This window comes from Podarcis erhardii, assembly GCF_964252035.2.
Source record: "Podarcis erhardii genome assembly, chromosome: 4".
Taxonomy (NCBI): domain Eukaryota; kingdom Metazoa; phylum Chordata; class Lepidosauria; order Squamata; family Lacertidae; genus Podarcis; species Podarcis erhardii.
Window position 1 is genome coordinate 75,044,476 of NC_138508.1, and position 15,938 is coordinate 75,060,413.

General features: G+C 41.4%; 1 protein-coding gene across 2 annotated transcripts in view; it reads right to left on the minus strand.

The window, feature by feature from the left end:
- GABRG3 (gamma-aminobutyric acid type A receptor subunit gamma3) overlaps positions 1-15,938 on the minus strand; it is a 288,481-nt gene that overhangs the window by 107,978 nt on the left and 164,565 nt on the right. For both annotated transcript variants that reach the window (XM_081858991.1, XM_081858990.1), the window contains exon 5: positions 12,915-12,997. In XM_081858991.1, the coding sequence (XP_081715117.1) occupies positions 12,915-12,997 (83 nt within the window). The remainder of the gene's footprint in view (positions 1-12,914; positions 12,998-15,938) is intronic.

Consider the following 15,938-nt stretch of genomic DNA (forward strand, 5'->3'; position numbering starts at 1 on the left):
AGAGGCTCGACTCAAAAAAATATTCCGCATCGGAACGCTGTGTCCCACCGACTAAACAAAGCAGAGATCAAAAGAGCACATCTACATCATCGAAATGGCCAAAGGCTTTAAAGATTAGAGTAATGAAAAGCAGGTGCAAAGGTTTCAAAGTGTCACTGCATCGCATACATCCACTACATCATTTGTGAAATCAGAAAGTTATATTCAGTACTTTTCTTCTAGGAAAAAGGTGCTGGGCCTGTGTACCCTCGAGTACCCCCAGAAAAAACACACACACACTGGTTATATAAGGATGGCATCTTTTTCAAAGTCAGGTGTGAGTTTCCATAAGGAGTGCTGGAAATTCTTGAGGTCATCCCCAATGCCGAACCCAATTTGGTTGTGCCTTTACAAAGTAGGCATAAGCAGTATTGATCAAGGCACAGCTGCTGGCCAAGGTTGGTGAATCTCAGAGTTGTATCAGGTCATTTGAGGATCAAATATTTTTTAAAAAGCCTCTCTGCCCTCACTTGCCAGTGTCGGGTTCTGATCCAGACAGCTTGGTTTGTCCAACTTTTCTCACTATGAATATCTGTGGGCAGGAAGCTACTGCCACCCTGCCAATGTGTTCTAGCAACGTTTGGCAAAGCTTTTTACACCTCCTCCAAAAAAAGTCATCTAATGGCGTGCAGCATGCAGCTACAGGCACCATCCAAGTTCTATCAGTTGCTCTTTCCCTACTTGTACTTTTCCTTCCCCAAAGTATTCCGGCTATTCTCCTCTTATACCTCCCCTCAGGGATTGGGGGGGGGGAGTCCTCTTCTGAAAACTTCACATCTGCTCTGCTCAAAATATAATATTCCTAAAGGCTCAACTAATCCATGACATATGGCAGTCCCCAAATGATCAATATGCATAAGGTATGCTCTGAGCCTTGTTTTCTCAGAGTATTTAATATAAAACCAACTGTGATCAAGAAAAAACCTGTCAGATCCATTTAGGTCCAAAGTGTGTGTATTATCATTAAAACAAAACGAAACAAAAACACTTGAAGATCATTCTAAATGTTGCTGGGCCATTTATGGCTTCCAAAGAGGAAGACAAATGCTCATTAAGCAATCAGTTTGCCCACACAGGAAGACTATGGGTGTATGAAACAGCTGCTCCATGCATGGAAACCTACACAGGATGTTGCTATGCAGGCAAAGACAACACACTGGAAATTGGTTTTGTAGGGCAGTGTTGAATTCTGTGGCTAGAGGCCAACCCAAACATACAAATGCACCTATATTGCCATTGAATCATGTATATGTTGCCTGGGCCATCCTCAGAATGGACTCAAAAGACTTCATTGAAGGGGGTTTGAATGAATTCTTCTTCAAAATTGTGATGGATGGGACAGGAAAAGGAGGGACCACCATCAATTTTTAAGGGGCTTATTAAAAAAAAATATGTTCAGGGTGAATTCCTTTCCTTTTCTATTTCTGTTTTGCCACCATTGGAAGTAGCAGCAGTGTTCCTATGAATCATCTATACAGGGGAACCTACCCATGTAGCCTCCTCATTCATTTTAGTACCACTCAAACAGTGGTTTGCTCGAACAATAAATGGTACACACACACACACACACACACACACACACACACACACACACAGTATCAAACAATAAAATTGAAAAATTACAATGTCAAATAAAATGGAATAGTAAAGCATAGCAGCACATTTCAAAAATATCTCCAGAGCAAGGGACCCCTCCCCACCCCGGCCAAAACACATTCTGACTTACAGTATGCAACACCTACCCCACTAACACATACACGCCATGGGATTGTTTGCTCATCAGGTGCAAGCAGGTATTTCAACAGTAGCTCTTGGCTCACCCTTGCAGAGTTGTCCATTATAAGATTCCAGAATAATAATTCATTCTTTACAAAAGCAGCATAAGGGAGGTCCACATTCCTTCTTACATCTACCACAACCACTTTCCCTACTACAGGACTTAATCAGATAGTACCCTCTGCTTATCCAATCTCTCTCATCCCATGCTCCTCCCATTTCTCACATGCATGCACCAAAACACATAGCACTCTAGCCACTTAATTGCTCAAATATATTTCACTCCCCACACCACTAATCACCAATCACTCCACCTACTCTGCTAAAATATACTGCAAAAATACCTGGAGATGACAAAACCACTCACTGACAGAACCATATACAAAGTCTATTTTAAACCTTTCTTGCATTCACATACCCTCTTATGACAAATACATTTCTTTTCTGAAATTTCTCTCCACGTCTCTGTATTCTCAGTAATGTCTCCTTGGCTCCCACTGCTCATCTTAAAAATCTAACAGCTTGAGGGTTCTGACTGAAACATTAGATTAAATAAATCTATGCTGGTGTTTGTTTTGCCTATCATTTTTATTTACTTATGCCTATACATAAACAATATATCAGCCAGTTGGTGTGTGTGACACAGTGGTGTGGCACAACCATTCTGCTCGGTATCAGTGACTCTCCCTAGACATTAATGGCTTCACTCTAAGGTCCAGTTGCTCACAGCCTGACAGGACTGAAAATGAAAGCTTTCCATAACAAATGAAAGTGCTTGAAGGAAGGACATTTTGACACTTAGAAAGAAAACTGTTTTAAGTCTTCTTTAGGGGTGTTTATAGCTGCTGATGTGTCGTCTTCTTGGTACTAAAAAGCAGGACAAATGGAAACTCTTGAAATCAATAGCACTTAACTTCCAGGCTACTCTATTTATGATAGGGGTGATAAGACACTTGGGTTTTCAACACCTAAGACTCTTCACAAAATTGATTGATCTTGGATCACTTGTGAGGGATGTCTCGTTCAAGGGCAGCAATCACACCACGGGCATCAGGAGTTCCAGCTAATTTGAATATACCTACTTTGCAGTCTTTATTTCATTTCCAAGATCCATGTTTTCCAATGGCTACAAAAACTATGATTGGTTAGATTCCCAGCTGAAGCAGGGAAGAGCATTAACATAACATGAAGAGCATATTGACAGCTGAAAAACTCACCCATGTCCATCATTTGACTTTAAATGTTCCAACCAAACCAGGGGCATGGTGCAGGTTTCCTATGTACTTTGGGGAAAAAGTTTCGGCCTAGCTAGGGATCCTCATACTGGTGTCTTGCCTCTGTGCTTCTAGAGCAAAGTGTGCATATGTACCATAAGTCTTGATCCACAGGCCCAAAGGAGGGCTTGCATGAGTCATTTGGTGTAGGGATACCAAAGGAGGAAGCGAGAAATGGCAGGATGGCCAGTTCTAGTGCTTTATTAAAGAAAGGTATAAACCAGGTCAGCAAACTTTTTCAGCAGGGGGCTGGTCCTCTGTCCCTCAGCTCTTGTGGAGGGCCGGACTATATTTTGAAATTAAAAAAAAAAGAACGAATTCCTATGCCCCACAAATAACCCAGAGATGCATTTTAAATAAAAGCACACATTCAACTCATGTAAAAACACCAGGCAGGCCCCACAAATAACCCAGAGATGCATTTTAAATAGAAGGACACATTCTACTCATGTAAAAACATGCTGACTCCCGGACCGTCCGCAGGCTGGATTTAGAAGGCAATTGGGCCAGATCTGGCCCCCCGGCCTTAGTTTGCCTACCCATGGTATAAACTTACAACACAGCAGCAGAGTCCTGCTGCCTTCACAGGCTCCAGATAGATGCTGAAGCAGTAAGTAGTTACAGGTAGGTAGCTGTGTTGGTTTGCCGTAGTCAAAACAAAATGAAAAAATTCCTTCCAGTAGCACTTTAGAGACCAACTAAGTTTGTTACTATTACAGATAGGTAGCCGTGTTGGTCTGCCATAGTCAAAACAAAACAAATTCCTTCCAGTAGCACCTTAAAGACCAACTAAGTCAGTTCTTGGTATGAGCTTTCGTGTGCATGCACACTTCTTCAGATATCTTCTTCAGGTATCTGAAGAAGTGTGCATGCACACGAAAGCTCATACCAAGAACTGACTTAGTTGGTCTTTAAGGTGCTACTGGAAGGAATTTGTTTTGTTTTAAGTTTGTTACTGTTATGAGCTTTCGAGTGCATGCTGAAGCAGTAAGTAGTAATTATGACTTGTCTGTGAGGTGCGAATATGTTAAGCATTACTTATACACAAAGCAAGCTGTATAAGCTGGCAGCAATTGCCCAGTTAACTCATACACAAAGCAAGCTGTATAAGCTGGCAGCAATTGCCCAGTTAACTCACCCCTGGCTTAGAGGCCCCTTCCCAACTCTCATCTTTCTCTCAGACCAGGGAATAGCTGACAGGCAGCCAGCATGAGAAGCATCTCCTCTCCCAACTAACTGAACCAAAAAGAGGGCTTCAAAGCTTCAAAGCATATAAATATATATGAGCTTATTATTGCAGCAACTAACAATTATCTTGACTACCAAGATGGCATTCACAGGCCTTCTGGTACACTTTCACTGTTTGGTTCTACACATTGCAAAACCCGAAGTTCGTTTCTTGATGCATGGGCTTGTTTTCTTAGTCCCCCCTCCCCCCGCCACATCATATTATTTTATTATCTTCTTAATTATGCTGTTTTAAAACTGCATTTTACAGTCGTCTTCCTTTAGTAATATTTTCTTTTGAAATGTTTAAGATAATTTTTTTTGTTAACTTTTGTGTGTTAAAAGTGCATTCTGCAATTGATTTCCTTTGCAATGTGTTATTCTGAACATCTTAAGGTAATATTTTAGCTTCCTGTTAATTATGTTGCTTTGAAGGCATGCTTTATCTTTGATTACCTTCGGTAATGTTTATTCTGGTTTGTTTGATGTTTTAATGTCTTGTAAACCACTTTGTGACTTTTTTACTTAAAAATATAAAGCTGTATAGAAATGAAATGAACGATAATAATAATATTATTATTAATAATAGTCTAGAAAGCACTTTCCCCCTAAATAATAAACAATTATATAAAACAGAAGTCTCAGGATATTCAGTACCTGATAGCAGAATTTGCATTTATGTGGCTCATCTGTAAACATTAAGATTGCCACTAATTATTGCCTTCTCCTCCTGTGATGAGGCTACATTTTAATATTTTAATGTTCCATTATTTTAATGTTGTATTTTATTTTTGTTTTTAAGTTGTAATCATTCATCTTGTTTTTATTATTGCTTGTAAGCCGCTCTGAGCCCGGCCTTGGCTGGGTAGGGCGGGGTATAAATAAATTATTATTATTATTATTAACCAGGAAATAAACACAGTAAAAAAAGGCTAGTTCAGCACATCGGACAGCTCCCAGGACTATTACCAGTCATTGGCTGATTCTGATGGGGGAGAGGGGAGAGATTTTGGTCTTATTTTTGCATCTAAAGACCAGCTGAATGCTAGATTCAGCATCTAATCCTCTCACTGAATATTAAGAAAATGTTATACTATGATTTTTATATTATTCCATTTTCTGTTGGTGTGGAAATGAACAGAGTTGGTCACTGAACAGTCACTAAAAATAGAGAGTGAGAATTATCACTGGGACTTTAGGGCTGTGCACATCTCTTATAAATATCTGGTATGAGCACTGTCTCAGGCTTATCCTCCTCAGCTTAAGAAATCTGACCTGGCCACTGAAGGAGGTTGCCTGGCTGCAATTTTGATGGAAACAACTCCTTTGTTTGTTGGTTTCAATCAATACAATCCCTTAGTGCAAATTCCCAAGTTAAGCCTCAGGTTTCAAAGCTGATGGGAGCAAGCTAATAACTTTTAGTTCAATGTATCTCTTGGGGCACAGACACAAAAAAAGAAGACTTAAAAGAGATTTTGAAGTAATTTGGAACAACGACATAAAGAAAAACCCTCCACTGTCTTAGCCAATCCAAACTTTTTAAAATGTTGAAAATGTGTGTCTTTTAACTTGCAGGAGAGATTTGTCGAACTAAGTTTAGATCTGCTGTTCTAATCTCTATATCGGGCATAGGCAAACTTGGCCCTCCAGATGTTTTGAGATTACAATTCCCATCATCCCTGACCACTGGTCCTGTTAGCTAGGGATGATGGGAGTTGTAGTCCCAAAGCATCTGGAGGGCCGAATTTGCCTAGCCTGCTCTATATGATACAGTCAGGGCTTTCTTTCAGGAGGAACTCACCAGAACTCAGTTCTGGCAACTTTCAGGTGGGCATCCTTGCCATTGTAAGAGAAAGAAAGGAGGCATTCATGGTGAGTTCTGGCACCTCTTTTTCTAGAAAAATAGCACTGGATGCCATCCTATAGATGTTTCTAGGATGAATCACATTGCATCTACTGAGACTTACTCCCAAGTAAATGGATATAGGATGGCAACCTGGTGATGACAAACAACATTTTACAAGTCCTACCCAGCTTCACCCTAGGCAGCAGGTTCTCCCTACCTGCCCTATACTACAATATACTGCTAAATGTTTTAACATTGCCTTTTGGAACTTGGAAAGAAGCCCACATCTTGATAACATTAATAGCAACTGATACGGATGACACTTTTGGAATATTTTATGAGCTTCGGGGACAGTGCAGCTGGTCTCTCTGGCACATGTATTACTTTTGGACTAGCTTCATTGCACATTGTTTTTACTGCCTTTAAAACTTTTTGCATTCCCCAGCCCCCAGGAGAATTAATCAGCCTCCCTTGGCCTCTCCCAAAATTCCTGCCTCGAGTCATTGGTGATGTTTGCAGTTAAAACTGCATACAGCCTTCCCTGACACCACCAGCACATGCACAAATTAGCATGTGGTCCTTTTCCATCTAGTTTGCAAAGCTGCTATGTGTTTCAACTGCACAGCTGAGGGTGGACCAGCAGATGCCCACAGAAACACCCGCTGCTTCAGATAAGCTCTGCGTGATCACATTATAGACCCTTCATCCATTATACTCTGTTGAGAGTTTCATATGGTTCCCCAGGTGGATTTTTGCAGGGAGAAGTAGTGGAATAAACTTGTATAGCTACATCTAAGCTTATGCAGCTCAGTAATACCAGGTGACCACTGCTACTTTTTTTATCAAAACACTACTTTTTTTAAAAAAAGAAGCTGTGCAGACCTAGTACACTTTCTTTTTAAAAAAAGCAGTGGCCCCAGGGGCTGAATTTGGGACATTGTGCAATTTAAAAAGCCCACAGCTATTAACTGTGTAGCCATTTCAGAAGAAACAAATAATAAAAATAAAAATATTGACAACGGTGGTTTGTTTTTCTTAAAGGGGGTATAAAGAGATAACATTTCACAAAAGCAGACCAGACCCCCAATACCATATATTCCCTAGTAGTGTCTGACAATAGAACTAATTCACTATATATTTCGAGTGAATAATTGGCAAAGAAATTGAAATACTCAATACACCAGGCTGTGTGTGCGCGCGCATGTGCGTGCGTGCGCATTGAGTGGGGGAGATTTGGTGGAGCCATCCCTGTGTTTGGCTCTGCCAGCTGAGCTGGCCTCCTACTTGACCCAAATGTACCCTTAGACTGCAGTCCTGTACCTTTTTATTTGCAAGTAAGCCTCACTGAATTCAGTAGGACTTAAATCTGAGTAGAGTTCTATAGGACTGCACTGTTAGATTCTTAGCTGTGAATTGGCTGAAAGAGTTGGGTGAACATTTTTGCTTGCTGCAAAGAGCACACAGGTGATTCTTTGGACACCACTACAAAGTGCAGGGGGATCCCTCGCTATGCTGGAGTATTTTACAGATAGGGATCTCACTCTTGACCACTGCTTTCAACCGGTTGATTTACAAGGCTGAAGATGATAATCTACAAATTGACCAGAGAGGGTAGAGCAACTGTGCTGCACATCACATCTTTTGAATGAGCAAAGCCATGTGCCGTGCAATCGCTCTCTTTGCCATCAGTTGGCCAGCGTTTTTCTGGCTTAGAAGAGAAGCAATGAGGCCCTAGCTGGTTAGGATGCATCAAATTCATGCTGTGTTCCCTAATTGACGGGGATCACATCATGGAGGAGGAAGTAGCAACCAAGGAAAACAGTGGCTGTGAAAATGTCAATAATCCCACAAAAGTTAAAAAGAAGGGGGGTTTAGAGGAATTATTCTGTTCCCTCTAAATACATTAGCAAGTAAACATTTGGTGCAATCCTGTTCTTAACCATGTTAAGAACAATGTTAACCATGTTCTTAACCATGTTCTTAACCATGTTAAGAACAATGAGAACATCTTTAAATTAATTCTGGGGAAGTAACAAAAGACAGGTGAACAGTGGAAATAGCTTGTCGTCAAGATGCAGTGTGCATGCTAATTAATTTCCCACTCCTCAGATCATTCATCTTCAAATAGGACAAAAAAGAGCTAACAGTCTGCACTGGGATGAATCATGCTAGGTGGGACAGATGTGGTTACCGGAGGACACCTGTGGTCAAAAGTGACTCATCTCCAGTAAATGTCAACTTTTAAACTTTGTGAGAATATAATTTGTTGTTTAGCAACAAGATCGGTTTCTGTCAATAACCACATCCGGCATCATCAAAATTATCATAGATCTTCTATCAAAGTGGCTTGATTTATTAAAGTATTTCTATATGTGGGTGGCGCTGTGGGTTAAACCACAGAGCCTAGGGCTTGCTGATCAGAAGGTTGGTGGTTCGAATCCCCACGATGGGGTGAGCTCCCGTTGTTCAGTCCCAGCTCCTGCCAACCTAGCAGTTTGAAAGCATGTCAAAGTGCAAGTAGATAAATAGGTACTGCTCCGGTGGGGAGGTAAACGGCATTTCCATGCACTGCTCTGGTTCGCCAGAAGTGACTTAGTCATGCTGGCCACATGACCCGGAAGCTGTACGCCAGCTCCCTCGGCCAATAAAGCAAGATGAGCACCGCAACCCCAGAGTCGGCCACGACTGGACCTAATGGTCAGGGGTCCCTTTACCTTTTATATCACTTTTCACAAAATGTATGAAAATTTAAAACAACAAAGCTACATAAGAAATACAGATACATCATATAGCAAACCAAGAATAATTAAAACAAAAAGTAGGTGAGCTGGAGATCAAGATATTTGGCCAGGGTAAGTAGGGGAAAAACTGTTTTAGCGGGACTTACTTCTGAGTAAACATGCATAGGATTGTACTGTTACTTGCAACAAGCTCATTCAGATCTTCTTAAATGTAAGCTGAAGAGGCAATTCATAAAATGCTTTCTGGTACTTATTCTCTCTCCACTCGTGCAAGTCTGCTTACAGGAGCAGTGGAACACGAGCGATCTGGGAACTCATTCATTATGGCAAATGTGGCTTCAGGGACGTTTCGCTGTTTCCTTGATCACAGGATTTGCTGCAACTGAGTTCCCAGTTCACACGATACATTGCTCAGGGGAGTAGACCCAGTTGAATGAGAAAGGCAGAGAGAGGAATAAAATGTGTGAGTCAGTTCTGGTCCATAGATAAAAACAAGGAAGCAAGAACCACAACTGGCCGGTATTTCTGCTTTCCACTCTGCTTGTAATGAGTAACATCATTCCTATGGATCCAAAACTGCTAAAAAGCCTGGGAGATAAAAGAAAAGTATTTTCGTAGAGCTGAGAAAAATTGTAGTGTGGTCATCAGGCAAGTTTCCCCGGGGAGAGCATTTGAAAGGCAATTTCCCCTGATAAATAAAGGACACAAAGAATCAAAGGAGGAATGGAAGATTTATGAAGGAATACGTGGCACAATAGGAGTTTCAAACTCCTTTGTCTATTACCAGACACAAGATGGAGGGAACACCTGGTGAGATTTTTTTTAAAAAAGATTGTGCTAAAAACAGATAAAAGGGTTCTATTAAATGTGCAATTAATATGCTGAACTTATTGAAATAAAATGAGGTTAGCAATGATAAAATCGTGTTTAAACAGATGAGACACCAACCTGAGAAGATCCCCTGTTGTTAGGTTGCTTTTTCAATGAAAAATCACAGAAACATAAGGAGGAAGCATATTGTGAAATCATTCTGACAGTTAAATCATCTGCATGCTTGGGAGAGCTCTCCAAAGCAGTCAGTAGTATTTACTCCCAGGTAAGTGTGTGTAAGGCTGCAGCCTGAGGGTGGCAGATTGAGGTTGCATAGCACAAATGCAGCTATTATACATTAGACTGCATTTTATTGCACTTCCTTATGGAATACCAAGTTTGCTCACTCTGTAAGGTACACACTGATAGTTTATAAATCAACAACAGCCCGGTAGAAGTTTACAACCACAGCCAATCTCAATATTGCACTGTTACAGAGTCCTTTCATGAACTGTGTGCTAAACCACAGTAAATCAGTCTATTGTTTTCAACTGGAAAGCTTGAAAGATAGATGCAGGAGTACCTGGTGTCCTGTTTAGGACTACAGTTCCCATCCGCACTAGCCAGCACAGTCAAGGGCCAGGAGTGGTAATCCAACAACAACGTTGGCTATTCCTGTCATACAGGAAAAGTTTGTGGCACAAATAAAACATTGATAGGCTCCCCCTCCTCTTCAGAGCTGTTTACTAGAGACTTCAGATGCTGTTTACTGGAGACTTGAGACCCCAGGTCAACCTTCTCCATAGCTTTGGGGAGCTCTCATTATGCAAAAAGAAAATTGCCATTCAGAGGGCTTTCTGAATGCGCTTTGTATTGTGATGTTTTTATAATACACAGAGGTACCATTCTTTGTATGCCCATGTACTTTTAATAAGAACACACAGTCTCTCTCCTTTTCTCTCGCCTTTTGTATATGTGGCAGAGACATAAAATACCTGAGTTACCTTTGATTTTCCTCCTGTTTTCACTAAAGCGATGGTTGGCAGCCAATTACCATCATTTAAATACTTAGCTGAATATAATTTTCAGTTTAGAAATATTTAGCCCGCGAGTGTGAGGTTTCTGTCAGGTCAGCTTCTCAGTTACAAATAGTCTTTGGAGTTTCTGCTGATAGTTTCACAGCAGTCTTGAACTGAGCACTGAATGTTCTTGGTTTTGTGGGGTGGTCGAGAGAGAGAGAGAGAAGCCCTTCAGGAGGAGGAGGAGGAGGAGGAGGAGGAGGAGGAGGAGGAGGAGGAGGAGGAGGAGGAGGAGAAGAAGAAGAAGAAGAAGAAGAAGAAGAAGAAGAAGAAGAAGAAGAAACCAGCTGCAGTCAGGGGATATAATAACATAAGAAGAGGGCCCTTTGAATCCATCATCCTCCCCCCCACCATGGTGGCCAACCAGATGCCACTAGGAAACCAACCAACAGGATTTAAGCATAAGAACATTCTCCCGTCCAGTGGTTTTCAGCAACTGGTATTCAGAAGCATTGATGCCTCCAACCGTGAAGGCAAAGTGTACCCATCATGGCTAAGGGCCATCAGTAGTCTTCTCCTCCATGAATTTGTCTAATCTTATGAAGCTATCTACATTGGTGACCATCACTGCCTCCCGTGCAATCAAGTTTCATAGTTTTAACTATGCGCTGCATGAAGAACTGCTTTCTTTTATCTGTCCTGAATCTTCCAACACTCAGCTTCATTGGATGTCTACAAGACCAGAGCCATACCACCACTCTAGCTGTTTTCTCTTGGCTCAGGACATGGTCTGTTATATCCCATGGTGAGCTAGAATGGCAGGCTTTTCACAGCTGCCTGCTTCAAGGATTTTACATTTTCATACTGGTTCTTCACATGAACCTTGAAAACCATAAAACTGAATGCTGGTAGAGATTCTGGTACTTGCATCCGCTGACCGCACAGAATGGGCACAATCCTCTAGGAAGTTCATCTCCACAAGCCCCATTGAAATGAATGGGAGATGCACAAGAGCATGATGGAGCTGGGTTGAAGAACCTATCACAGAATCAGGCCCATGTTGATACCCAATTGGGAGTGCAATGGAAGTATCAGTGGAAACGTCTTGAGAGAAGCATCCCAAAATATACATAAATGCAAATAAAAACCTAGCCAAGTAAGCCACATTGCACATGGTGGTCCTGCATGAGTCCTTGGCAACAATGTGCTTCAGCAGAGGACCAATGTGACCTTGAGCATCCTGTCAACATGTACCAGAGCACTTGGATAGCCTGAAATAACGCATACGATTCTCCAAGTTAGAGACACATGGACTTCTGCAATCCGTCAAGACTTCTGCTCCTCTGCACAAAGCATATTAAAACAAGATGGGAGTGCTAAGGAATGTTGAACACTGCATTACAGCTTGGAAAAAAAATACTGTCACGTTGCAAATGATCTTCCTGCAATTATTTTTCATGCATCTTACACAGGCAAATCTCTCACACGAGAAAGAGATAGGATAAACAAATTGCCACACAAACATCTGAAGCACTGTTAAGCAGATTTGGATAATACTTGTATTAGCATCCTGGAGCTGATCTGACATGTTAATTAAAAGGTGCCATTCCTTGTCTCACATGTGTTCCTGTTGGTAGGTTCTTATCAACAATGACAAGATTTATTAACACATTTGCACACACACATGTTCATATATGCACTTAAAAGTACAAAAAGTTGTACCATCCAGCTTCAACTGGCAAACCCCCTGAATGGTGAAAGTATAACATTCTTCAAGTAATGATGCTATAGAACTTTGACTTATGAACTGGTATTGCTTCTGTGTAAGTTATCACAAACTTTTAACGCATCTGAATATGAATGGGAATCACAGTACATGTCACCCACATTTTAGGAATGGGGATTTGTGTCTTATTATATATATTCATATACACTTAGATACCCATAATCAGTTCATGGTTCAGTAGTCACTGGGGCCACAACTTAACACAATGCAACAATTCTTGTCTTTTGCCACAATGCTGCAGGTTGGAAAACCCCCTGTCACAAACAAAGATGGGGAAACACACACAGTGCCATTGTAATGAATCTGAACCATCTATCAAAATGAGAAGCAAATACATGTATATATGTATAGTCAAAGTTTTGCTTTTAGAAGATATGCACCAAAACTATTACTTACAGCTGGAGAATATCAGTGGGCATGAATGTTTATCCATTGGGAAGTTGTGTAGCTGCAGCTGACATTCAGCGTTGATAGTAAGCCTGGAGGGAAACCAGGGAGCTATTACTGTCTCCGTATGATGACAAGTTAAAACAAGACAATATCTGGTGGCATTTCCAATGCTCAACGGTGAAATTCTTTAAAATGCTTATTTAAAGTTGATGTTGGTGTAGGTTTAGTTGTATGTATTTGCTGATCTATGCAGTTTTCAGTAATATAGTTCTGGTTCATGTGTTACCAGTGGGAGCAAAAGAAACTTGGATGGTGGAGGAACTGGTAGGTAGCATGACCTCAAAGGAAATGTATGGCACATTCTCCTTAGAAAAGTGTAAAAATAGTTTGACACATAGAGAAAACCCTGGCATTGACCAGAGGAGACAATCTTTCCCTTTGGTCCATGCCTTTAGGCCCCATCCTCAGGAGCTGGCTGAAGGAGTTTATATCAGCTTCCAGTACCAGGGTCAGTCCAAGCTGTGACACAACTATTTAGACAGACTAGGGAGCTGGCCAACTCCCATCTTCTATGTTAGAAGCACAATGTCAGCCTGCTAAGGATGAGCAGTGAACCAGGCACTTTGTGAGAGGTGTTGTGGTGGGGCTCCATTCTTTCTCCATGTGAGAGTCGCTTCTGCAGTTCAATGGGTGAATTGGGACACAGTTTATTTGTTAATATCTACAGTAAATTGCTGAGCAATTTCACTTCAAATTTTGCAACAGCATTTGAGAGTTTATGAACTCAGTTGAGAAGCTGATAGTACCTTAGAAGCTCACTTGGGGAGAGAACCAGAAAGTGACCTTTTCAAGGAAGTTATGATACATCTCAATTATATAATTTTTCACCCAAATCAGAAAAGGACACATGAGCTTAACAGGAAAAAGTAAAGTTTAGTATTCCTGAGGTCCCTGACTATGTTCATTTGATTGGTTGGTTGGTTTTGTAGCTTCTAAACCTTATGACCATTTCTATCACTTGGCACTGAAAGCAGCTTACAAATAATGAACTATAACTTAATACAATGAGAAAATGCTCCAGATTCAAGGAAGTAATCTAAGCAAGATTATTGATACTATCCAGCAGGGAGATGTAAAGCCAGTCTTGGGAAGATCTACAAGAGTGAGGCAGTGGTGTGCAGCGAATTTTTTTGTAGGGCAAAAGTTAGGGCCAGAGGCTTCAGCTTGTGAGGGAGATTTGGGGGCGGGGGCTGATGTCGTGTGCATGAGCATCACGCCTCCCTCCTTAAGCCAGACAGAAGCTTGGGGAAGGAGGCACCAGACTTTAATACTCTAATTTACCAGGAACATTTAGGTAACCTAGTCCCCCCTAGTCTGCTGACCACATGCTCCACCAGCCTCCTCCAGTCTGAGGGACACAAAATCCCTTATGAGGAACCTTCTGGGAGCTTCATGCCATGGGCAGGGCCAGACAAAAACAGTGCAATGCAATGGATGTATCGTATCTTTGTAGAACAAGGCTCCATTCCAGGTATGCAAAAGTCAGTGGTTTCTGCTCACACACCCCTTCCCATCCTCCACTCAGACAAGCAAGAGATATTATCCTAGTTCAGTGAATGATTCCAGCTAGGAGGATTTGGAGATAGTTGGGTGTGGAGGGACTGATTCTAGCAGTCAAGTAGGGCCAGAGAGAGATGCGGACTGAAGTGGGGTGTGGGCCTAGGGAGATTCCTGAGGGCCAGATAGAAAGGTCTGGAGGACTGTAATCAGGCCCCATAACCAAGATCCCCACCCCACCCCACCCCTGAGCTAGGATATAATATGTGCGCTATCAACCAAGGAGGGAATAGTGAATTCAATCAAGAATGCGCCATAGAAAGGCCCAAACAGAATATACTGACTAAATAAAACAAATATGCAACAATAAAAACCATAGTTAAAATCAAAATAAAATGAGCAGCATCTATAACAAATAATGCCACTCCTGCAAGTCAATTCCAGCTATGATCCAAATGCCCGGATGAACAAAAAAAAGCATTTAGTCTTCATTTAAATATTTATGCTTTGGGGACAAACCTGATATCTCCTGGGAGGAAGTTCTTCTGCATGTGGGGATGCCACGACAGATAAGATACAGACCATTTTTTAAAACAATATCTAATGATAGTGAATGGGGGTTGGGTCTTCAGAAGCTACATGATAGCACCACATGCTAGAGAAGGAAATGAAGGAGCCAGACATGGATGGACCACAAGGATCATCTATGCTGCATCATAAAGGCATTTCAGCTTCTACCAAGCTATAAGATATGCACAACTTTATTACCCATATCCATATCTGTGTGTGCACATCAATCTGCACATGTATCTATGTGCCCAGTAATACCCCCTCTACTGAAGCAACTGGCAAATATTCAGAGGGGGGTTATTGGGTTGTTCTTGTTTCCATGTTTATTATGTATTTTGTGTTTTTATGTTGTGAACCACCTTGAAACCTAAGGGTATAGGGCGGTAAACACATTTAACAAATAAAATTAATAATAATGTCATTACCCTACAAACGTTGGCAACTGGTTGGCTAGAGCATTAAAGGCTAACATTTGCAAGTTTTGTTTTGGGACTGCAATTTATATGAAGGATAGCAAACCTTGTCATATCTGACCACAAAGATGCTGCTGTGTGCATCAGCACAACCCATTATGTGGGTCATCAGATCAACTTAATGCATTTCTAGAGGAACAGGTTGCCCAAAGAGTTTAACTTATTCCAGATCTAGGTCAAGATCTCGGGGATGATGCCAAATTTAAGCCAAAGTCTGCCTGCCTTCAGACATTATTTTATAAAGCGTGTTCTCCCTTGTGGAGAGCACGTGTTGCAGTGGGGGCTGACGAGACACCTCACTGTTACTAGGCAAAAGAGTTTGGCCATCTTTTAAGCAGGGGCGGGCTGTTACTGGGGAAATTTATATGTTGCCATTTATTGATTGACAGCCCTATTTGTTAAATACATTGCACGCAGCAACAAACTTCCT